At 39.4% G+C, this 25,555-nt stretch overlaps 1 protein-coding gene across 3 annotated transcripts in view; it reads left to right on the top strand.

The window, feature by feature from the left end:
• The window catches only part of LOC124131023 (sodium-dependent dopamine transporter-like), a 120,734-nt gene that overhangs the window by 11,217 nt on the left and 83,962 nt on the right, over nucleotides 1-25,555 (top strand). Inside the window, exons 2-15 of one of the 3 annotated variants that reach the window (XM_046494087.2) lie at nucleotides 2,543-2,670; nucleotides 5,202-5,329; nucleotides 6,768-6,899; nucleotides 7,363-7,627; nucleotides 7,902-8,034; nucleotides 8,587-8,721; nucleotides 8,925-9,028; nucleotides 9,773-9,897; nucleotides 11,998-12,110; nucleotides 12,532-12,660; nucleotides 13,931-14,030; nucleotides 14,897-14,997; nucleotides 17,041-17,211; nucleotides 17,635-18,066. In XM_046494087.2, coding sequence (XP_046350043.2) covers nucleotides 5,215-5,329; nucleotides 6,768-6,899; nucleotides 7,363-7,627; nucleotides 7,902-8,034; nucleotides 8,587-8,721; nucleotides 8,925-9,028; nucleotides 9,773-9,897; nucleotides 11,998-12,110; nucleotides 12,532-12,660; nucleotides 13,931-14,030; nucleotides 14,897-14,997; nucleotides 17,041-17,211; nucleotides 17,635-17,745 — 1,734 coding nt within the window. In that variant the 5' untranslated portion in view covers nucleotides 2,543-2,670; nucleotides 5,202-5,214 and the 3' untranslated portion in view covers nucleotides 17,746-18,066. Of the gene's footprint in view, nucleotides 1-2,542; nucleotides 2,671-5,201; nucleotides 5,330-6,767; nucleotides 6,900-7,362; nucleotides 7,628-7,901; nucleotides 8,035-8,586; nucleotides 8,722-8,924; nucleotides 9,029-9,772; nucleotides 9,898-11,997; nucleotides 12,111-12,531; nucleotides 12,661-13,930; nucleotides 14,031-14,896; nucleotides 14,998-17,040; nucleotides 17,212-17,634; nucleotides 18,067-25,555 lie in introns of those variants that run through there. The other 2 variants (XM_046494088.2, XM_046494089.2) reach the window with 2 other exon arrangements.

The following is a 25,555-nucleotide window of genomic DNA, read 5'->3' as shown; positions in this document are numbered from 1 at the left end:
AGGTGGAATGTGAGTTATGTGATACGCACGTGGCAGCCCAGCAAGAGATGTATGGTCAGTTGCTTTACTTTTTTTGTAAATCAACTGATCATTCCCAGACATCAAAGGATCAACAGGAAATACGTTGATTGATTAATTACTGTTATCTTGCACAGTGGATATGTCAAAAGTAAGTGTTTACATGTGAAGGTAGGTTTACTAAACCTAGGCAATACACTCATATCATGGCGTCAAGTACAGATGTAAAAACAACGTACTTTGTTCAAAGGGTAACCGATAATACACTGACTGGTTGTTCATTGTTATCTAACTCAATGTATGTTTTTAAGAACCGAGGACATTATAAAAATAGTTGTCACGTGGGCTTTCTCAGCTAACTTGGCAGCTATGTGAAACAATTGAAACAAACTAAGTGATCAGCTAAGAAACAAACACGGGTTATAATATTCGATACATTTAAATAACGTTTAAAACGATATATTTAAATATTTTAATATATTTCATATATATTCCAAATATTGTTTCCAAATAATTATTATTAAAGTATTTGATTCTCACATAGACATTTGACATCGAATAAGTATTTTTGTACAGCTGCAGACGCAATGGATATTGTTCCTTTATGTTGATATTCCCGGATACATTATAACTTTGGTAGGTTGTAATAATTATATTTGCATTTTGTTTTCATTCATTCGTTGCAGCTTTGAACAGAATCATTCTTGTTCCTTTCCGTTTGTTTGGGAAGTTTTTCGATGCGCGAAAGACGTTGTTTTCACAAGTATTTTCTTTTGTAAGCGTGTATATGTTACAGTCAATGTGTAAAATATGATTTACTCAGGCAATTTATTAAATATCTAAATATTTCAGTCATTTTACAAACTGACTGAATAATCCATTCATTTATTTAACCGACAGGCTAAAAATGATAAAGACGATCAAAAGAGCTTAAACACATCACAATATATTAATTATGCTAAGAAAAGAAGCCCAACAATACAGAACTGTACTTGGTGATGATATTAAACATAAACAAATATTTGGAATTCATTATCATATTAATAAAGATGGACAAATTTACAGTTAATTTGTAAAATAAACTGAATATTTAGGCGTTTAATAAATTTCCTTAGTGAAATATGTTTACATTTTGAATGTAAACATATACACACGGTAAAATAAGCAATGTTCAGATGAAATATTTACTTTGTGTTGCAAGTCAAAATAGTGTACACAAAGATCGCACAATTACCAAGCAAGTGACTTACCAAAACTGCATCACCATTACCGATGCTCCCCACAAATATACCTACATTTCCAAAACTGTATTTCATTTTTGTTGATCAATGTGACCATACGTCCTTCTACGTTCAATAAAATTGCGCTTACGAATGGCGAGCACAGGTCGCGTACAAGTCTAGATTTCTGCTATATCATCCGGGTACTCACTGGAAAAATACAGTAATGCACAGGTAACAACTACTCCCGCGGAATTGCTTTAGATCAGTGCTCCTTTGTACGTTGAATTACTATATATTGTGAATGCCAAAATGATGTATCAAGGATCAAGTAGAAGATACATTGACCGTAGCGCTGGGAGTTTATTCAACAGACCCGTGAAAATAACACTGCTGTTTCTTACTATTTATTTTAGATGACGCAGTCAAAGCTCACTTCTCCTGGCGGCCATTATCGAACGGCCAGCTAAAACAACCCCGCGCTTACGTCTACAGGTCTCTTCCTGTAGTACGGTAATTAGTATTCTCTCCCTCAAGTGTATCCTCAATGATATAACCCACCCTCATTAATTACATGCTGCTCTTTCCCAGCCTCACTGCTATGGAGCTGAGATAAAGAGTCCAAGTCATCATAAAGTAATTAGGGTCCAATAAAAACAATGCGCCGCCAAACCTCATACATATTATCACTGAAAGTCGTACTACAGACGGTTAATGTCAAATCACAATAAAAGCATTTCAATTGCAATAACATGTTCCAGGACCATGTATTCTCTTAACACCATCGGATTTAGAAGCAATGGTCGTATAAAACAAGACAGATCTATTTAAACACAACAGTATTCATGTTATTCCCACAAAATCACATAAAGAAAGGAGACATTAGCAAATACATGTGTATTATAATTTTTCGTCAGGATAACAAAATTTTCTCTCCTTGTTACCACCTCCAGGTTCAGCTTAAGACGGGTCCTCCTTTGGTCAAAAGTTTGTTCCCCCTCTAATGAGTGTGTCACGCGTTGCACACGAGCGGCGGACGGGGTGCACACCCGTGTGCAACGCGTTGCACACGGGTATCACACGCGTGACCAACCCGATGCACACTGGTTGCGTAACGCGTTGCCCATGCGTGTAAGGGGAATGAACTTCTAGGCAGTAGTGTAGATGTATATATTATATATTTACAAATGTATATATTTTGTAGATATGAACATTCTAATGGGGCACACATACGTAAAACAAAAAACTCATGACATGAATTGGTGCCTTGATATGCAACAAGTGATAATCTTCTTTATTTCTAGCGGTGCTGATCATCGTTTACTTCTGCTACACGCATGGTTGGAGGCAGGATCTAAGGCGCCGCCCAGCATTTTATTAGACAAGAGACAGTGTCGTCCGTTTCGCTTTGAACCACCACCCAACCCTGTCGGTAGGAGTTAACTTATCGCTGTGCAAATGACTGTGTCCAGTCTATCGCGGTGTCAGTGTCCACTGATTTTGTGATAGATGCGAATGAAAACATTGTATATCGTATATTTTTGTTATTAAGTCCTCTTATTTGCTGATATTACCGAGAGTAAGTCGGAAGATCCACTACATTCCTTACTTAGGCTAAACAGTCCTGCTTATACTAGAAACACGAACAAGACATCTGTCATATCACTAGGGCGAAACGTTCAATGTTTTAAGATCGCGAGAGTTGGGGACACTGGCTGGGTTACACCCAAACATGCGGTTTGGAATCAGTCACTGACAAGATAAATTAGGTTAAATAAACAACATAATGAGGAATAACTTGACACGTTGAATAAGATTTCAAACGACACTGATTGTACTCAATAGCTCTCCTGTGCACATGTGGTGTCAAACAATACGATAATGCATAGCCACTACAAAGTTGTTTGACTGACGAATACCAAGTGTTCTTCATCCTATGCGTACGCTTCCATATATACGTACAACATTAAGTATTCTACCTGTGTAAAACATTATATAGCTGAGAACTGAGGAGACAAGTATTACTCGTATTCACACGTGGAGACCGCCTCCGTGGTCTAGTGGTAGAGCGTCCGCCCGGAGAGCGGAAGGTCCGGGGTTCGATCCCCGGCCGCGTCATACCAAAAGATGTGAAAATATGGTACTTGTTGTTACCCTGTCTGGCGCTCGGCATTCAGGGGCTAAAACAAGGACTGGTCGGCTCGGAGTCAGTATACTGTGTCTGAGTGGGGTATTCATGTTAAACTGCGGCATGGTATCTCAGTGAGCTAGCACTATAAATCGGCATCAGTCCGGACTAGTACAAGCAGCCACACAAACACAAACACGTACATGCACGTCGCTATATAAGTTAAACCCCATTTCACCTCACCCACCTTCACACGTGGAAGCAACCTATTGTAGATATAGTCATGAATGAAACTTGAAACGTTACAAAATGTCTGCTCCCATGTAATCTCTGTGGAAAAGAAGTGCCCACATGGTATATAATATATGTAAAATTGTGAAATCACTTCAACACATGCATATCAACAATAAGCTGATAGGTACATGGGTTTTTTCTGACGCCAATAACCGTTCATTGTCAATATACCTGGTGTCGCATGTGGCCGATATCAGACCGCGGCCATGTACCAGGGTGGCCTGTGACACAACTGACCATTGGCGAGGCACCTGGAATGGTCTGTGACGTGTGTTGTCCACGGGGGAAATTATTCACCTTTAACGTGAGATAACTGTCATTACGACCGTACACAACGACATCCTAAGTACATGCCAGAAACTGACTGGAGTTACCAGGCCTCGCCTTTGCGTCCATACCTGTCACCATCACTGTTTCACGGCGATTCATAAACACATGCTACTGATAAAGGGATTTCCCTTTTGATTTTCGAAAGTTTTTTTTATCGCCACGACTTAATTGTTTATCTTAGTGTGATCACACAGTAACCTAGCAAACAGGTTAAGACAGTGGTACCTTCACACATTCCACAGACAATCCGTTGGCAAGATTGCTACCTTAATTGGTTACAATGGTAATGTTAAGGGTTAAACTCTTGTGAAAGGTCAATATATTACGCATAACTTCAAAACATATTCTATCTGTAATCATATGCTGCTCTTTTGATCATGCATTATGAAAATGACATTAACCTTTTGTCATAGTTCCAAAATACATAATATTTTCTTCTATTTTTTGTCAATAATTTTGACTTTATAAAATAAGACTAAACAACATATTTTGTGTATATTACTTAATAATTTGTGTACTAAACGTTTATTATCCGTCGGTGTTGATATACGCCTGCCTTAATTCCCAAGATTCAGTCTATAAGCGTTTAATTATGAGCTAATCGTTAAGACTACATGTCCAGCGAAAGAAGTAAAGATTACTCTATGATAACGCTCTCTCCGAGAAAACTTTTGTAATTTTAGTCATTTCTGCATACTCATGTCCTTCAAAACTGCGAGGTAATCTCTAAATTCAGATAGTCAGCACGTTAGATTAGAAACATTGTGTAGGTTTTGTTTAAGTAAGTGATAATTGAAAATGCGATCATATCATGACCTAAGAGCATCGGTGGTATAAATAACAGCCTTTATTCCGGGTACCTCACTGATGAGATACACGGAATAAAGACTGGCCACTAACAGATGCTTCTCTTGGTTGTTTTAAGGTCGATATGTTCACTTGCTAATTCCCCGACAACTAATTCTAGGAATTATAATCAGCCTAGACCAAACATAAACCTTTAAAGGTTATTATAGGTCATAAGGTTTATTATACTTTTTTCAGTAAACCTTTGAGTTAAATTAAGAAAACGGGTTTGTTTATTCTATGGTTTATCATTTACGCCTTTGGCAAACTTAAATTTAGCTTAAACCGATGATGCTCTAAACGAGTTTCATCGCTTTTATAAACTCACTTACTGTGACTTAGTGCTGCGTGCTATTTTGTTATAGGGGGATACAAACTATGGCTCATGAACATTGGCGCAGTCAACTGGACTACCTCATCACCCTTCTGGGATACGGTGTCGGGTCGGGATCATTCGTCAGGTTTCCTTTCTACTGCATACGCAATGGAGGAGGTTGGTCTAATACTTTCACATTAAAATCTTAGTGCACATAATCAACAACTTAATGCATTAACATTATTTGTGAAGTGTTGTACTTGTCCGTCCTGTTGATCTGTGTATTTATGCCAAAACAAGATAATTTGGCCAAGAACTTGAACTTAATCTTCAGGGTTATCGATGATCTGATATCGTTAAATAACCATCAATGGACCAATTCCTTTCCACTGATTTACACATCTGAACTAGAAGTAAGGCGACCACTGAGACCATCTGTTTCATGCTAAGATCAATGCATACATATTCAGGACGACAATACACATTCCACAAGATTGAAAACTTTCAAATAGTAAAATTTCCCGTTATGTCGAGCAATATTCCAGCAACCCACGTCGAATACCCGGGTTCGACTCCCCACATAAGTACAATATGTGAAGCCTATTTCTGGTGTCCCCCCACCGTGATATTGCTGGGATATTGCTAAAAGCGGCGGAAAACTATAGTCACTCAATCACTCTTCCTCAAAAGTTGTTTATTCAAGGTTACAACATTCAAGGCCTCAGCGAAGCTTTCAACAAAAAGCTTTATGGTAGGCATGTGTTCTTTCAAGTGAATAATTGCCTTGCCTTTGCATGTGTTTGTGACGGTCGCCACAGGTGGGGCTGTACGCTCACCTTTTTGGGAACAGCTGATATCATCACTATTTGATAGTGATTCCTGATGCCCATTATTTAGTTGGAATCGTAATCTTATAGCAGAGATTTCTTTTGACTATGGAAACGGTCTTGTCGCTATGTTTTGATTCCAAACATGAAAACAATGTGTGAAACCTAAATGATTGATAATTGTAAAAGCGGCTATTTCATTCATTAAAGTTAACGCTCACTGCTTTGTTATAACTATTCTCAACACGAATTTCTGCCATGAGATATATTGGCCCGTGAATATCCGGGTAGAGAATAGGTCTTCAGCAACCCATGCTTGTCGTAGGAGGCGACTAACGGGATCGGTTGGTCAGGCTCGCTAACTTAGTAGATGAATGTCATCGCATCCCAAATGCGTAGATCGATGCTCATGATGTCAGTCACTTGGATTCGCTAGTCCCGACTCGATAATTTAAACGTCGTCATATTGGAATATTGCTTAGCGGGGCGTTTAAGAACAAACAAAAACACAAAACCACATAAGGTATATTATTTTGGTTTAATATTTATGTTGGAATAATCCATCATAGCTCAGAGGGAGTACTGAAATATTTGTTCGAGAAAAACATAAGAATTATTGATTTATTTAACACATTAAGTGACGAAAGCCCTCCAGGACTACTCTTGTTGTACCTGTGTTTCTGAAGGGGCACATATTTGTGATTGATAGCAGTGAACTACATTTTCACGCTAATGAAACATGCAATGACAGTCTGTAAAAAAATGAGGCATCTATTTTTGTTGACAAGGAGCGTTCCTGTTACTGTTCATGTTCTTCACAATAATTGGAGCCATCCCCTGCGTATTTCTGGAGATGACAATCGGACAGTTCTCTCAGAGTGGACCTATTAAAGTCTGGAATATGTGTCCTGCCTTCAAAGGTAACACTTGAAATATGTTCTAGTGGCAATAGACCGATATGCCCCAGTTTCATATTTCAATAGGGCAAGATCTATCTATTCAGTGGTGAAACATGCTCAAATATTAAATGTATTTCTTGTCAAGGAAAGGTACCCTAGTTTGAACATGTTAAGTGTTGGTTAGTTTGGGAGAAACAGTCGTCTATCCTGCATCCATTTCATATGCTAGAACCCAGTGAAAGTGTGTTTCAATCCCAGGTTAGCCCTGATTATGATCCTTGCCTTTTCACCAAAATACCATAGTGCAATTCAGTGAAGAAGTAAAGGTCTAATACCACCACCTCTTTCCTTCAGCATTAAGCTGTCTTACATCGGCACAACAGTAACACAATAAACTTCTTCACATAGTTTTCAAAATGGAAAGCGTTCCCTAAATCATTATGACACGCCCATATACCAATAGTCATATTTCATACTATTGCAGGTATAGGTGTTGGAAGCGTTGTTGTTACGTGGATATTCGTTAGCTACTACAACGTCAATTTCTCATGGTTTATGTACTACTTCTACTACTCCTTCACCCCCAACCTGCCCTGGGACCACTGCGACAACGCATGGAACACCCCGGCATGCATACACAACAAGAACGTGTCTGCTGTGTCTAATGATACAACGTCTAATACAACAGACGTTGGATACTCCATCAACGGAACAGTCCGAGGGATGACAGCTGCCGAAGAATTCTGGAAGTACGTTTACACATAAACGTTGTTGTGTTTAGGCTTACATCGTATTAGCTCCGACAGCGCTTGCAGAACATATAATGCATTTATCTCCAACCTCCTGGTACTACATTCTAATGCTTTGTAACTTTGTAATTGAAAAGATACCTCAGCAATGTATATATTTGTTCAGCAAGCAACCCGTGTAAATGGGTCATACCAAAGTGGTCAACTCTCTTATTAAGACGCACCCTGTCTTTGATGTTGTAGGCTGTAGACATAATGATGATCCCTTCTCCAGATTTCAGATGCTGGGACAGAGTGATGGCCTGGACAATCTTGGAGGTCTAAGATGGCATCTTGTTGGATGTCTGGCCGTCACCACAGTGCTCTTATTTGTTTGGATATTTCAAGGAATAAAAGTATCAGGGAAGGTAATATGCTGCTGTCAACGCATAAACGGTGGGTCAAGACAGAGGCTACGACTGCAAATGTAGACAGAAATTGTCTTACGTGGACATTATTCATCTCTGATATATTTACTAGCCTTTCGACTGTCCGACTGGAATGTCCGAGTGACTCTGCATTCCTTAATAATAATAGAGCCGAGCCCCAATAGATTTAAGGAATGGAGAGTTACCACAATATTCTCCCGTTCAAAACACATTCTTATTCTTACGCTTGACAAAATATACGAACGAGCCGTGTCCCATGAACTGTAAAGATCAGTTCGTGCAACAGAGGCAAAGAACACAATCAACTGTCCATTCCTGAAAAATAATAGATCGCCCAAGCAATAGAATGACGTCACCGGTCGGTTTTAAACAATTTATATATCTATTATAATACATTAAGAATGCCTACTTTCATCCAGAAATCTTTAGTTAACGTTCAACCAGTGAAATCAAGGTTCGCCAGAAAGCATTTCCTTAGTTAATCTAGTCGTTACTCTTTCACTCATTCACTCACTTATTCTTTTCTACCAGCTTGTTTACATCACCGTGGCCGTACCCTACATCCTCATCTTCATCTTCCTCATCCGGGGCTGTCTACTTCCGGGGTCAGCAGAAGGAATATACTTCTACATCTATCCTAAGTTTGATAAGCTTACAGACCCGAAAGTGAGCCCAATTTTGTTTAATACACATATTAGTTAAAGCAACAAAAGCAAAGATTAGTATTTTTATAATAAATCCTAACATGTCAAGAACATTATTGTACTTCTTGAGGTGCATGTAAATACCATCATCAAAGATTCAATTACTAGTATACCTTAAGCTTCTGATAAGCTCTCTACATACACGGCACGTTTCTATGACTGCAGGTGTGGATAGAGTCGTGTCGCTACGCCCTGGCTTCTATGGGTATAGCCTTTGGGTGCATCATCACTATGTCTGGACACAACAGAATAGATAACAACTGCTTCAGGTATATTTTATAAGACACAATGAATATAAGAAACTGTGTTTTAGACAGTACGACACTATTGTAAAACATGATGCATGATACAAGACAATGTAACATTGAATATTTAGTGTGCTTATCTCTCGTCTACCGTGACAACGCAAACTGTTCAGATAATTGGGGAAGAGGTTGTTAGTAGCTTGTAGAACACCTAATACAGTAAGAATAATTTTAGGGTGGAGTATATTTTACTGTATATCAACGAACATTTTGATTTACATCAAAATATTTACATGCATATATGAGATCCGTTAGAAGTGTCTCTTGGGCACGCCAGAAACCTATGCTTGTGGGTTCGAATCCCGGTTCGCCCCGATTATGTTTCTAGGTTTGTCAGCACCATACCCGTGCTCGTGGGTTGACACCGAAGTGGTAAACGTCTGTGACCTGCATCACTTCGGGCTTTCCTCCCACATTAAGCTGACACGCTTGCGATATAACTGGAATACTGTTAAAAGCGGCGTTAAAGCCAACTCACTCAATCACTATGACATTAGAAGTGTGTAGCCCAGCTTCTTCAAGAGCAAACATGGACACCTCTGATTGATCGGTCTAACTCGAGAATTTCCAATGGTAAAATTAGATGTTAACCGGCATGGAACGAAGACTTGATTATCTTGATGAAATGTGCAAATATCTGAAAGCTTTAACATTCAATCTCTCACGCACTATAATTACAGTATATTGTTAATGTATCGTTTCTTCAAGGGATGCAATAATAATTTGTCTGATGGATTCACTCTCCAACGTCTTCTTCGGCTTTGCTTTCTTCTCTATCGTTGGTCACGTGGCCTTCCAGCGTGGAGTAACTGTTGAAGCGTTTCAATCATCTGGTAAGTAACATATTCGCAGTTTTACTTGTCGTTTGCTTATGACTATGCGCATTTCCATGATGCATTTAGGATACAGGATGCTCAATTTGTCATTTTACAACAATGACCCGATTGAAGGCTTTGTTTGTAAAAAGTGATCATGCAATGGAACATATCAGAGCGCGGAACAAACAAGAGCAGCTGCATGACGTGTCACCAATAAGACATGCCTAAGAACATTTTTGTGGCAAACACAAAATGATAAGGACAACTTCAATTTTGGAAATGTTCTCCACATATCTACCATCAAACTCTTTGAAAGCTTTACTGAGGCTTTGAATGGTGCAACCATTGATCAAACATTTTCTGTGCAAAGCTCTTTTGATGCTCTTTAAAAACGTGGGAGAAAGAGCCTGCTCCATTGTACCTCAAAATATGTGAACTGTGGACACTAAGGGCTGGAGCTGAAGAAATATTGCTCGACATAAATGGAAAGGGACTTTTCGAAAGTTGTAGTCATCCCTCTTGTCATACAGTCGTGTGGTGAGTGTTTTTGTTACTTTGAATCTTCATGCATTTTCTAGTTCAGGTGGGTAAATAAGTGCTTCAGCATGCCTGTGACGAACTTTCCAAACAAGGTAGGGGCAAGTACACAGTCCTACTTTACACCACTGCGGATGTCTAAAGCCTCAGAGGACGAGCTGTCCAACTTTTCATGTCAGTGTGGAGAGACTGGATCATATTGAGGAGCCTCTCCGGACACAATCGTGTCAGGCATGGATCATTCTTCTCTGAATCCACACTGATTTGGGATACACACAATCAGCAAGTGTCTGAAGTCTGTTCAGTCCCACACAAGGGGAAGCTTTCCTGCGTTGCTCAGCAGAGAGATCCAGATATAGTTGTGGCAAACGCTTCTATCACCCTTGTTTTAGTAGAAGGTGAGGTTGTTGCAGTATCACATGCCCTGGTCATGGGGTACCATACCCTCTTCCCAACACTGAGATAGAGGTTCATACAGGTGGTCGATCACGGATGCTATTCCTGTTTTCGGTAATTTGCTTCATCTCTTCAGAGAGCTTGCAGGGTCTTCTGGTAGGGGTAGCGCTTGAAGTATATTTGTGCTGTGCTTCGTCAGTGATAGGCCCGCAGGAATGAACTTTAAGCCAATCATGAGTTTACCCCTGCTTCTTCCTAAAGGCTGAGAATAAACGGTCGAGGAAAGTGTCTCTCAGATGGCCCCATTTTTGCCTGGTATGGGGACTTGCTGACATAGATCGAGCTTAGCATCTTCTTTGGCTGGAACCTGATCTTGCAGCACACCGAGGTACAAACATGTGATAAGTATGTTACTGAGATGGCGCTTACTGGTGACGATCAGGTCCAGCTGATACCAGTGCTGGGAGCAGAGTGTCTCTAGGACACCTTGTGCCAAGGCGTAGTCTGGAAGAAGGATTCGGTGCTGCACAGATAGTGGTGTCTGCCGAGAAACAGTCCATCTTAATTCATCTTCGCTCTTCCGTATTGTCCCAGACAGCAGGGGCTTGATTATGTGTTTCACAAATAACGACAATTCCCACTCTACTCCCGAAAATAAAATGGTTGCTTACAAACGACGTTACATATGGCTTCAGCCTCTTAGGCACTGCTTGTATGTGCCCTCGTGAAATTCGACGGTAGGTTGTGATGATGGAGATCTCTCGCTACACGTGTCATACTAGCTGTTATTTAGTATCTGAGCATGGTGCATTCTGTATCACTCTAATAATGGGCGGACGTTTGTTGCCATGTTAGACTTAATGCAAACCTTCAACACCCACGATCCATGTTTAACATTAAAAGTGTTTTCAGAACATGCGTAGAAAGGCATCCCTTGGCCAGTTTGTCTTATGGACAAGAACAAACAGTGTTTGTTTTGTGTTCGAATCCAAAAACCGATGTATAGAAGGTTTCCAGACGTGTTATTTCATAACTGTGTATGTATTGTTGTTCAAACAGAATATCATGGAGATCGAGGGTTACAACATGGACTGTACGTTTCTTTTGAAACTCAGTAAAATATTACCTTTGGCATCCAACTGGGGAATTAACGTTACATTTACTACCCTACATGTGTTTCAGGGTATGACCTTCCCTTCATCGTCTACCCCGAAGTGGTTTCTGCTCTCCCTCTGCCACAGTTATGGTCTGTGCTGACCTTTGTGACCTTGATGTCGTTGGGTATCGATTCTGTGGTAATGTTTGTCTGTTTGTTGTTTAACGCCGCCCTCAGCAATAGTCCAGCTTTATGACGGCGGTCTGTAAATAATCGAGTCTGGACAAGACAATCCAGTTATTTACAAGTGGGATACGATCACATGCATCGACCGGTGACTAGGCCATTTTCAAAGAGGTTTGTGTGAAACAATGCTCCTTCCAGGGAAATGTCTTGTGACCTTGTGTGTATTATACATGCGCTTTGATATATTTTATTTCCACAAATTGCGATTTTGGGTTAAACATCCCACGATCAATGCAATATGCGTCCATGTAAAGCTCCACTTTATTGTTTACATTCATATAACGTTGAGTGGCTTAGATACGGTGACTATTAAAATACCAAGCAGACACGAACGCGACCACCTCAATGTTGTTGGAACATGTGTACATGTGCAGGTACCGAGTGTGGAAATTGTCGTCGCTGCCTTGGAAGATATGTTACCGCCGTCGAAGTGGCGACGCTGGCTCATCATTGGTTCTGTTCTACTCAGTCTCTTCCTGTTTGGTCTGATATTTACTTCACAGGTAGAGTTAACACACTCGACTGGTCTGGTTCAAATTGGTTTGTTTATGTTGCTCAGGTAGTAGTGAATATGCCCGTTTGATCTGATATATATTCCAGAGGTATAAGAAAACCTGTCGTTTATGTTAAAATTTCGCCGCGATTACTCATTGGTTGACCGTTTCATCAAGACAAGGGCAGTTTCAGGGTTTGACTTCGACAATTAACATGTAAGCGTCTTAGAATTTAATTCGTTTCCCATGTCAGCGGGCATCTCATCATCAATTACTTGAAAGAAATTGGTCTGTATAATAAATTTTAAATATGTATGTGAATAATTAAATGCTTGTTTTTAACTTTGGTGTGATGCTACTATTAACAGACATTATTGAAGGCTCTGTCCAGGAGGTTAAAGTACCGTACAAATATTGCCCCCCTGTGTGACACGTAATCCTATCATAATCAATGTAACTATCATCAACCAGTGTTTTTAAGCCAACTCATTAATGAGTATTTTTTAATATTGGCTATCATTGTAAACAACCACCAGTGGCTAAAGTGATGACGTAAATCCTGCTGGGGTATCATGCAGGAAGCAGAGGTACTGTAAGTCCCCATGATCCCCAGCGAGGTGGCCTAGCTTTGGTTACTGGTGGCCTAAAGCCCGTGTTTTAAAACTGTATATATAATATTGTTATGCTCGAATGTTTCATGAATTGTTTCTAAATATAGCATGCTCAAATATGTTTTACAACTTGTTTTTAAACACAACTTTGCATAAATGACAAAATTGTTAATATATTAACTTGGTCTCGTCGCTATATGGCTGAGATAATGCCGATGCGACGTTAAATTTTAACTCACTCACTCACTAAAAACAAATTAGTCAGAGGTATGATTATATCCTTACGGAAACCTATCACTTTACTTAATTAATTTGTGCTACGAAAGACTGCTAAGTGTGACATCATATCATATTATACTCAACAATGTGACAATATGACATCAGAAAATTTCAAATGACAAAGGAAGTTCGTGAATCTCATAAATGCACATGTAAGTTAATATCAGTGAGTGAGTGAGGTTTTACGCCGCTTTTAGCAATATTCCAGCAATATCACGGCGGGTGACACCAGACATGGGCTTCACACATTGTACCCACGTCGGGAATCGAACCCGGGTCTTCGGAGTGACGAGCGAACGCTTTAACCACTAGGCTACCCGACCGCCCCAAGTTAATATCAGGAAGTTATTCCACCCAAGATTTCAACCCTTTTACGTAATTTATTTAAGGGTGGGATATTCGTGGTGACGCTGTTTGACTGGTATGCCTACTTCCCATCAACAGCTGTGTTGGGCATCCTAGAGTGCATCGCTGTTGGCTGGTGTTATGGTAAGAATGCATCAACCTTGTTATTTGCCACTTTTAAAAATGTCATCTAAAAACAATTCACGTTACTATATTCTATTTTTGTGACATGAATGTGATTATGAATAATCATAATCCCTTGATGTTTATACTTAACACGATGATCAGCTTTCAATGTGTAAAATATGTTCTCCGTACATCTACAACCAAACCACATCTTGCATTTACAATAAATGAACAAAACCCTTTCCATGTCGAATTTAAATCTGTACGATTGTATAAAAAGTCAAATCGTTAACGTTTTGATATTGTCCCCCAACTTGAGACTGGATACCACATAAAATCGACAAATACATAACCATAAGATATATCTACTTATTAAAAGCAAAATTCTTTGTACCCTGTTTAAACTCTTCGTGGAAAGAGCATGGTCGATTATTTGTCAAAGTTGTGACCTGCTGGGATACTGCTCGACATAAATGGATACAATCTTGTGGATAGTTCGTTGCCAAAGTTCATAATATATGCACTCAGCCATTTCTCGCTACATTTCCTTGGCTACTTATAAGGTTGGATGGTTTGGTAAAACAACAAAGGACAAAACATTAATTGTTCCTTATCAGCTTAGTAAATGAGGCCAGAAATGTTGCAAACCTGATTCTACAGTTTTTACGAGACTGGTTAATCTGCAAACATTTCGTTGGCTCCAGTCATTTCAAGAACATCTTTGGATAGCTGTATGTGAATAGTTCAGAATCAGTTACAAAAGGACACGTTATATCTGGCCGTGCCATGTGTTCATTACCTTCAATTTCAATTTGCAAAATACATATGATTGCCAGTCTATAACAAAATTTTGATGTTATTAATTGATCATGATTTACTTCCAGGAATAAAAAGGCTCCAGGCGGACGTTCGAATAATGTGGGGAAAAACGATACCTCGGGTCATGGTCATATGTTTCAAATTTGTTTGTCCTATTTTTCTAGTTGTAAGTAGTTCTTGATTACTAAAGCTTCGATAGTGACATACTACTGCAACATTTTAATGCATCTTAAAAAATTGTCATTTTAAGACATAGTGAATAGTGCCGAGCCAGGTATAAAAACATTCGAAGAATATTTCTGTAGATTCAGTAATTCTTCACTTCTCAAACTTCGACACTTGCATACAGCTAAGGAATTGCTGTGCATAGTACAAAATTGCCATCTTACCACACCTTGAAAAAAGAGGGACCTGGATAAAACAGCCTTCGAAGAGTGAGTGAGTACAGTTTTACGCCGCTGTTAGTAAATATTCCAGCAATATCACAGCGGGAGACAACGAGCGAACGCTTAAACCACTAGGCCGACCGACCGAAGTAAAACTTATCAGATAAAAAGAATGTAGAACTTTAACACTTTTGTCAAACCTATAAGTGGTTACCGTAGCGGTATCAGATCAAGTATTAATATATGAACGAATCTTGGACGCCAATTCATGCAGCCATAAGAAAGCAGGATGTGGTGTTTTTAGACCACTTGCCACATCAGATGTTGGTGAATATGAAAAACATAACGTGACAACAGTTTTAATAATAGTATTTGTATTGTTATATTTAAGGTCGCCCCAGTTTGGGTCCATATTCATTGCGTGCCATATGCATTCTACTTGAAATTGCATGTTAATTCGAACTTAAACTGTCTTATCTAATCCTCTTATTTGACGACCGTAGTTACCATGTCCCCACCAAATTTTCAACAGCAGTGCCGTAGAAGAAAAGGAAATGTTGTTCAAAGCGTCCCTCAAACAACTGTTTATTCACACCAGTAAAAGAAAGACATGCAACTTTGACCACGATCTTTGAAACGTCTTCAAACATACACATACTCGGAACACTGTCTACATCTCACATATGTTCAGCTTATACAGCAACACTAAGGGTGTAAGATATAGGTTGAATTCAAAATTTCTTTACTGATAAACAGGTATCAATTGGCAATCATAATAGCAATATTATCTTTATTCTTACACTGAGGGTGAACAAAGCATTATATTGTGGCGCTCACTCACAACAAGGCACTCAAAGCTGATGATCATCTTTAGGCCAATACTTACGTTTTTGTAGTTTAATCACTTTTTGTTAGCCACCATTAAAACAGCTTTTACTCAGATCTTTAAGTTGATGACTGAATGGTGATAAACGCTGCAATGAGCAACAGTATTCTGTGGACTGTAAATAATTTCCCTGACTCTTAACCAAGCACGAGCAAAGAACTATAACATGAACTCTATTGACACTTTTGACAAACGATGTCACACAATCAACTGGGCACACGTTGTTGTAAATGATGTCTAGACTTATGATATTTGTGCTCTGGGCTACTTTTAGTGGATGTAAACCTTAGCCAATCATATGAATGTGACACACAAACCTTTATTTACTTGTTTTTGAACAAATGCATTGTGTACTGGGACCTTTCCGGTCATAATTTCCTTCACTCTATCCTTATTTCTGTTTTCGTTGCTTAAGACCGTAGTAACATTTCACCTTCATGACTACAGCCACAGCAGACTGTAAATAACTGAGACAAATCATTTTATGATAAAATTACAATTCTTCAAGCCCGTCATTCGGCTCAAATTAGTCGCTTCTTACGACAAGCACAAGTTCCTGGACACCCTTTCTAATCTGTTATCCCAGAGGGTTTGATCCTTGTGCATGAGATGGATCAACAGTATTTCCCTGATATTCTTGTGGGAAGGTACAAAACTAAATATAAGATGTCATCCAAGAGAATAAACAGCCTTGATATTATGCTGAAACAGTTTCCACTTGACGTCAAGGGCAAATAGCTGTGGAAATTATATGTTTCGTCCACTGAAAATTAGTTGCACCAGGTGTTTGCAATGTAAGCATGTCTTGCCCAACCAATGGTACCCGCCATAAAGCGAGACGAAATAAATGAATGTCCCCCGATCCTCAGTTTTGTAGCCGAGTACGACAAGCAAAAAGAGACTGTGTGTATGTGTAATACTCCATCTGTTGTACCAGGTGATCTGCTGCTACTCCCTGTACTCCTACCGACCCCCCCAGTACCATGACTACATCTACCCCACCTGGGCAACAGCTGTTGGATGGCTCATAGCCTTTTCGTCACTCCTGCCATTACCGGCTGTCTTCATCTGGACGGTTTACAACACTCAAGGGGCAACACTGAAAGAGGTAAATACAACTCGAATCTAACCTGAATCACATGTTCAGCTTTGAGGACAACGCAGTTGGTGTATGCTGCCTGTTGTATAGCTATGCTTTGTTCTGGGTTATGCTTTGTTACTTAAGTTGACATGTAACAGAAGATGGGTGAAAGATGACAATATGTGAGAGATCAAGAATGTACATTACTTTGAATAAAATGAACACATTGCACTTGCCTTGATGAATGCATAGAATCTCGTAATATTGAGGATGCGGCACTATATTTTGTAAATAAAATTATCATTTATGTTAACGCTGTTTAAATTACCAAATATATATTTGTCTATTACAACGAGTGTTTTATTGCATGAAGCATTAGAATTATGTTAATAATTGGATTATATGCTTTCATACCATTTGATCTAAATGCTTTCATCAATCAAATTTCAGAAAGTTAAGAAAACCCTAGAACCCAATGAATACTGGAGGCGATCACCGCCAGAGGAAGAATTCACTGAAGTTTTACAACCGATCGTAGAACCTGCGAAAAGCTCCGCCTAACAAGGAAAACTCACGTCCTGTCCAAACGTCGTTTTTGGTTTTCTTCGCTCGTGTATGCTGCAGGCGTCGTTATTCTTCAACAGGGACACCTGCCTTGTGGACATGTATTCAGAATGTCACATCCATGTTGACTGCTTGCTGTGGAAAGATATTTCCTAACGTAAGAAATGTAGCTCAAATGATGGATTGAAATAAGTTCATCAATTTACTACATACTATGGTAAGCAACTATAGTACATATTACATAATAAAAAAGGTTAAAACGAACATAAAATGTTCAGAAGTTTTCAATTATGGGTTTGTAAATTTATTTATATATTTCAGCAGATAGTTGTTTTGGACAATTTCATTTTTGTCACAAACGATTGCCTGGGTCTGTATGCTTTTCTTTTTTACGAACATTAGTGGCGATAAAGTATTTCTTACATCATAATGTAATTTGAAATCGAAGAAAATGCAGATTTCGTCTTCAACGAAAACATTTTCATTTCCTTAAAAATTAGTACATAACCTTTGTTCAAGAGGCATATCTATATAATTCCAATCACTGTATGTAATCCAAAGTCACTACATCTAAATCTAGCTAATACATATTTAAAGAAATATTCATTGGTGTAGAAAGATAACTATCTCTATGTAGAAGTGACTTGTAGTCTTTCATAACTATATGAAGCAGATAATCTGTCAATGGATTCATGAGATGATGGCCCTAGATTGTCCGAAAGACGAAGCGTAAAATAACTTAGAATCACCAACATCTTGAGATAGCCACAAATGACCAAAACCAAACATTGAGAGAATATCCTTGATGTAAGTAACCCATGTTTTTCGACCTGATTCATCAAAAGATTTCCACATAAGATAACACTGGGTAATGAATGCATCTAGATGAATTAATCTTCTCAAATATTTCACCACCCTTGACATACAAGTGAACTGCAACGGTAATCTCCAAAGTTCACCAACAGCCATGTTGATTTTTACTTTTTCTACCAACTCTTTTGTACAATTTACACACTGGAGTATTGTACTTTTTCTAATTTTTGGCAGTAAGAGAGATAAAAGTAAGTTCATAAAGTTCCTGAATAATGTGGTCAGCAGTTACGAATCACTGTGAGCCGACAAGGATACAACTAAAGCAGGATCCCCATTTTAGAAGCTTTACGCTTCGCTTACATGCACCATGTTTGCTCCCGAGGCATCTGCCTCTTAGGTGATGTTGCCCGTAGGGACAAAGAGAAATAGCGATGCTTGTTTACATGATCGGTTGGATGTTCAAATCTAACTATGGCCACAAACAGATGACGTTTGAGAATATGACCAAGACATACATTACTTTTGAGTGTAATTTCATCATTACTTAGATAGAGTACCTTACAGAGAAGCAGAAGATTATATATTGTTGGAATGTGAGCGTGGTACAAACGATGTTATGATGGAGAACTCTGACAAGAGAATTCTGTTACTCCTTTATCAGAAACTTGAATCGCAGTATCCACTATCGAGGCTGATGTCGATGAACATGCTGTTGAACGCAGCCTGCTGGGTGTAAGGAGAAATGTAATGCCCATATTTTATACAGTGAACACAGATATACGACAGGCTCAATCAGGTAGACGCTGGAACATGACCCAATCTTTGCCTGAAATACGAGTGAGCGAGTGAGTTGGATTTAACGCCACTTTTAACATTATTCCAGTTATATCACTGCGTGTCAGCCTTAATGTGGGAGGAAAGCACGAAGTGATGCAGGTCTCAGACGCTAATCATTTCGATGAAACCCACGAGCACGGGTAGGGTGCCGTGATTCGAAATCACGATCACCTTAAATAGGAAAAACATGAAACTGCAAAGGAAATGTTTATAAAAAATAGCTATTTAATGAATCAAGATTAACCGATAATAGATCCGTGTGCACACGATTTTCATTCTTAACTTCCTGGGGAGTATAAAACCAAAGCTGGGGTGGCAGAAGTTTCACAATCACACAACAAACTCTTCCTACCGGATACCCGTTCACTGCTGTATGAACAGATGCATAATTCGATCAAAGTCACTTGCCTTAGGAGACACTACATGTGCTACGTGCGCTTCAATGTGGGGCAGGACTGAAGCCCTAAAAGTCCGCAGGTGTCAAGCATCAGAATATAGTCGCCCATCCAACTACTCTCCGCGAGCAATGTTTTGAAAATCGCCTGATCTGCGACCTGTGCGTTGTGCATAGGACCACAAGCCCAAACATACAATATTATAGGAATCGTGAAATGTGATTCTTTAATTCTCATGTCTTAAGGGCTGGAGCTTTCTTCAGATGGAAATTATTATTATTTTAATTATTATTATTATAATCGAATATACAGAATCAGAGTTGACAACCCCAAAGTACTTAAATGTAACAGTATGTCGCCTGATCATCATGTTAGTTTATAATATTGTATTACGTTGAAAAGTATTTGTACACATGTTGTGAACAACTTAAGACCCCCCATCTCCAATATATTTTCAAGTACACTTTGCCTTGCATTTGTATATGAGTGACTGTACCTGTACACACTTAAATATGTTTTGTGGCCATGATTGCCATGAGGGAAATGATGCATATGAACGAAACTATGACTTTATTTGTCGATGATGTGTTGAATATTTTGCATAACTCTGTGAATGTGTATTTGAATGTGGCATGTCCGCATGCTGTAACCAAACGTATATCCACATTCCTAAAACATCTATATAACTTTTGATGTCCAATTGAGTTTCCGATGGCTGTCGTTGAGAAGCATCATATTATTACAATTTCTGGGGAACATCTTGTAAATGACATATTTAATAACTTGACATAGTATTTCACAACCTTTAATTACCTATACTGGGAAACCACGATTTTGCACCCAAGAACTTTTTACATGCGTATAAATGTATTTTTCAATAACATTTAGACGTTCTAGGCCCCAAAGTTCTGATCCTTTCAATAAAATCGGGCTTGTTCTTGTATCAAATATTTAGAACTAAGCATGATATGTGTGTGGCATTTTCCAAACTCCAAAGGCATTTTGAGATGCCTACAATAATGTTCTTGCAATCGACGTGCAATGAAATGTTATGTGCATTCCTTGACCAAGCTAATCTACATGTAAAACACACCCAAGTATTTAAGAAATGAAACAGCTTATACAGGTTTCCTTCGATAATGCCATTTTTCTTTTCTGGATGCGTTGACACCATTTTAAAAAAAGTACAACTTTAATTTTATCCATATTTGCAGTAGGTTTCGACCTGTCACAATAAACCTCCAACACATGCATTTGTTTTTGCAATCCAGGTATTATAGACCTTATCATCAGCGAAAAGAAGCCAAAATTATTTAATATTATCGGGATGTAGGTGTATACAATCAGTGCAATTATTTAGGATTTGAAATGCTGATTTATTTATGAAAAAGGAAAATAGAAATGGAACTTAGCTCTATTGTAACACCCATTTTACTTTTACACATATCCGATTTTGAGCCATTGTTCCAAACACAGCTTTACATTTCTTTATAAAAAACATAATAACTTTCAAATTCAATTCGCCTTGTTTATATTATTATACCCCGCCGCGAAGTGGAAGGGGCATATAGGAATGGGTGCTGTCCGTCCGTCTTTCCGTCCGTCAGTCAGATTTCGTGTCCAGAGCAGAACACAAAAACCATGAGAGATATCTTAACCAAACTTGGCACATGGATAGGTCTTGTGGTGAACTGGTGCCTTTTGATAGTTTGGGATTTAAAAAAAAAACAATTCGAGTTTCCATGGCAACGTCTTTGACTTAGACCGAAAATGGCGGTAGTCCTCGTTTCCGGATCAGATCTTGAAAAACGTACAATATTTCTTCACCAAACGTGGCACATAGTTAGGTCTAGTGGTGAACTGGTGCCTTTTGATAGTTTGGGATTTAAAAAAAAGATTTCGAGTTTCCAAGCCAACGACTTTGACATAGACTGAAAATCACCAAACTTGGCACAGATCTTGAAAACTGTACAATATTTTCTTTTAAACTTGGCATATAAATAGGCCTAGTGGTAAACTGGTGCCTTTTGATAGTTTTTTTTTTTTTACGAATATTTCCTTAGCAAGAGCATAACTCGGAATCCGTTTACATATTCTACAAAAAACATCTACGCAGGGTTGTCTGAGAACCGTTACCATAATTACCATATTGAGATGTATACCACTTGACAAAGAAACTTGGTCAAGGTATATGGTGAATTATTGTGAAAACACACTTTCAGTGCACTGCGCGGAAGTAGGCTGCTACTTCATTGCAGTGCATGGTGGTAACATGAACAGTGGCACCCGGACCAGCCTACTTCCTCGCAGTGGGTAGTGGTGACATGAACAGGGGCACCTTGAACCAACTCGATGCAGTGGTCGTTCAGAAAGCCTCTCCTTTAAAAATTGAGTCTGGGCCGACTTGATATGGCACTTCGCTTGGTTGACACTCATATCTGTACCGTCCAGCAGTACAGAACCATCAACAAAATCAGCACTGACATTGAGATTATGTCCCACATCCTTGGTTCGTTTAAGAAAACTGTGGAATGCCTTGTTTTCATCATGAGTCTTGACATGCTTCACAAGAGGATCATCAGACAAATAAATGTGTGCAAATGTGCACAAAACAATTCTATCATGAAGAGCCCAAACGCTAATCAAACCACGTCCTCCCATCATGATTGGTGAATATAAGCGATTGAGGGAAGAGCGAGAGTGGTGGGATCTATTGGGTTCTGGGCCGGAGGAGCGAAACCTAGCCATAATCAACTCTAAAATCTCTACACTTTCGTGAAGCTACAGTAAGACTGGTCACGCTACAGTAAACACGGGATATTGCTATACCTGGACTCTCAAATTACAAGAAAAACACAGAAATGCGCATACCGTAATCACAGTAGTAATTTATATGAGATGCTGAAGTATAGTATAGTTGCACAAAAGTATTTTACATTTAACAAATTTAATAACTCTAATACTTTAATGTTTCATAGATGTACATTATAATTTCTACAAAAACAACAATAACTTATATCTTAAAATATAATGGTAAATACATAAATACATTCTATAATAAATTTGCGGTGGCACTGGCATACACATTGTGTTCAAGTCATTCACTCCAAGTGGATCAAGTCACCAACGTGATCTGTGTACTCAACTTCGCCGATGACGTTGTTGACGAGATTGTCTTTCAGAGCCTGAAGACGGTTGTCAATCATCCGGTATCTTCTCTTTCTGGGTGGTGCTAACCAGTGGACTCCAATTCGTTGAATGGCGACTTCTACGTTAGATTCCCTTTGAAATAGCGTAACAACTACAAAAATGTTCGGATGGCTCTTCATGGCAAGTTTGTTGAGTTTGTGATTCCACCCCTCGACGTTATTGTTAGTGCGATGCCCTTGGTTACCAATATTGTTCCAGATCTCAGGTCCGAATTGGCGTCCTTCCACCCACGTTGACGTGACGTAGTCCATGAAGGCTGCGACATTGGGACCCGCGGGACTGTCAGCGATGGCTTGGAGCCAGACGTCGTCGACATTGTCCAAGGGAAGCATCGGCAAGGCTGCGGCTCTTCTCACCAGTCGTCGCACTTCATCATCGTTCCAAATAAGTTGCACTCTTTATATATACCATCAAATACATACTGTATGTATTCTTAAGAAACGACTCTCCTCTAAACTCATCGGTATCATAACCCATATCAACTAAGAAACTAATTGTTTGTTCAATTAAGAAACTGATCATCTCTTCTCCTGTGTTTAAACATCCAACTGTATTATTTTTTACGAAACGACTCTCTAGTAAATCTCCTCTCCTCTCCTCTCCTCTCCTCTGCTTGAACAGCACGGGCGCTAATCTAAACTACGGTAATCCGGTGTTTTTATAGCAATTACTCATTTCTCGCTTTCGTAGGACAAATACCCCAACTTGGGTTTTCGCTTTACTGATACTAGGGGAAATCTTTCGCTAACCAGAGACGACAACATCTATTGTCCGACATGATTCTTCGTGTAAGGGTGTCAATACCCTGAATTTCTTGTTTCGTCCAATCAACAACACCAAAAGAATATGAAAGGACGGGTATAGCATAAGTATTTGTAGCTTTTACTTTATTGCGAGCTTTCAGCTCTGAACTCCAGATTTTCTTAAGTCTAAATTTGTACTGCCCGAATTTTGTCCTTGATATGGGCATTTGGCCCTAATCTGCATCCCTAAGTACGCATAGGCCTGACTTGCCACGAGATTGGTCAATAAGTCCTCCTCCATGTGGCTTCAGTGACGTATCTATCGCCCATTATAAAATCATTCTCAGAGATCATATCATGTGGATGATTCAAGGGATGCCTGAGTAAGCTGTGTAGCTGCAGGTAAATTCAATTACCGTCTAGTAAAGCTTGCAAATGTCACAAGCATGCTGGAACAGTCTACCTTAATGGTACACAAGTAGAGATTGCTGCATTTACTCAATTGTTCCCCTCTCCCTATAATGACATATGCAGAGGAAGAAAGTGTTAGAATTGGGATAAGAGGGTTGATGTAAAGTACAAATTGTTTATTTATGTAGTTCCTTGGAAAGCACAATAAAGGCAACAGTGTCTTCAAGTGGTCAGCACAAGAAAAACCAATACCACAGCTGACAGATAGACATATCTGCATAAACAACTTCATAACAATGGGATTCCGGAGTAGAATAGGTCTTCAGCAACCCATGCTTGCCGTAAAAGGTGACTCTGCTTGTCGTAAAAGGCGACTAACGGGATCGGGTGGTCAGGCTCGCTGACTTGGTTGATGCATGTCATCGATCCCAATTGCGTGGATCGATGCTCATGATATTAATCACTGGATTGTCTGGTCCAGACTTGATTATTTACAGACCGCCGTCATAGAGCTGGAATATTGCTAAGTGCGGCTTAAAACAACAAACCAACCAAATCATAACAATGGGAAGTTAAGGGTGTAGATTTTGCAATGTTAATGTAGCAAGATAAGATATTTGTGCCTAACAGCACTGGGACTGTAGTGTTATAAGGGGTATCAGGGACAACTAGCATAAGACAAGGAAGCTTAGCTGAGGTTGGACCTGTACCCCGCACTTCAACTTCTATATACCCATGGTAAGGTAGATGCTGGCCATCTGCACACTCTATCTTCAGAATGGCATCTAGTGGCTGTAAAGGTGTAGCTGATAGGGACTGAATGTAGAGACTAGGGGAAACTGTTGAAACTGGTGACCCAGTATATAACAGGGCTCTTGTCTCAGTACCATTAACGAAAGCTGTTCCTTCCTTGTGGCATTCCTCAATTCCTACTTTGTGATAGCTGCTGTCCGTGTCCTACGTGCTGTAGGACTTCTCTTCAATCCACGGCAACATCTCTTCTATGCACGGCAAAGCATAAGAGTCCTTTATGGTCTGTTGATTGAGCTGTCTGAAGTCCACGCACATGCGCAGCTTTTCACTTTCCTTGCGCACCAATACAACATTAGGTGAAAAGGACTGACGGATGATTCCACTTGCAAGAAGTTGTTGGAGATGCTCCTTCACTTCTTGGTAAATGGCTGGGGGAATCCGTCTGTGCCTCTGCTTAAAAGGTCGCCCATCCCTAAGGTCAATCCTATGCTTCACTGTTGTCACATGCCCAATGTCCTGTTCTCCGATAGAAAATGCACTTGAAAATGTGAAATAGTTTCCATTCTTAGCCTGAGCTGTTCAGGTGTAATCCATTAAGTCCACCACCTGCTGACCTTCACCTTGAGGAAAATGTCTCAGTTGGAA

The sequence above is a fragment of the Haliotis rufescens genome, unplaced genomic scaffold (genome assembly GCF_023055435.1).
Source record: "Haliotis rufescens isolate VD_foot unplaced genomic scaffold, xgHalRufe1.0.p SCAF_10, whole genome shotgun sequence".
Lineage (NCBI taxonomy): Eukaryota > Metazoa > Mollusca > Gastropoda > Lepetellida > Haliotidae > Haliotis > Haliotis rufescens.
The sequence above is the reverse complement of the archived record's forward strand: the minus strand, read 5'-3'. Positions and strand labels throughout refer to the sequence as shown.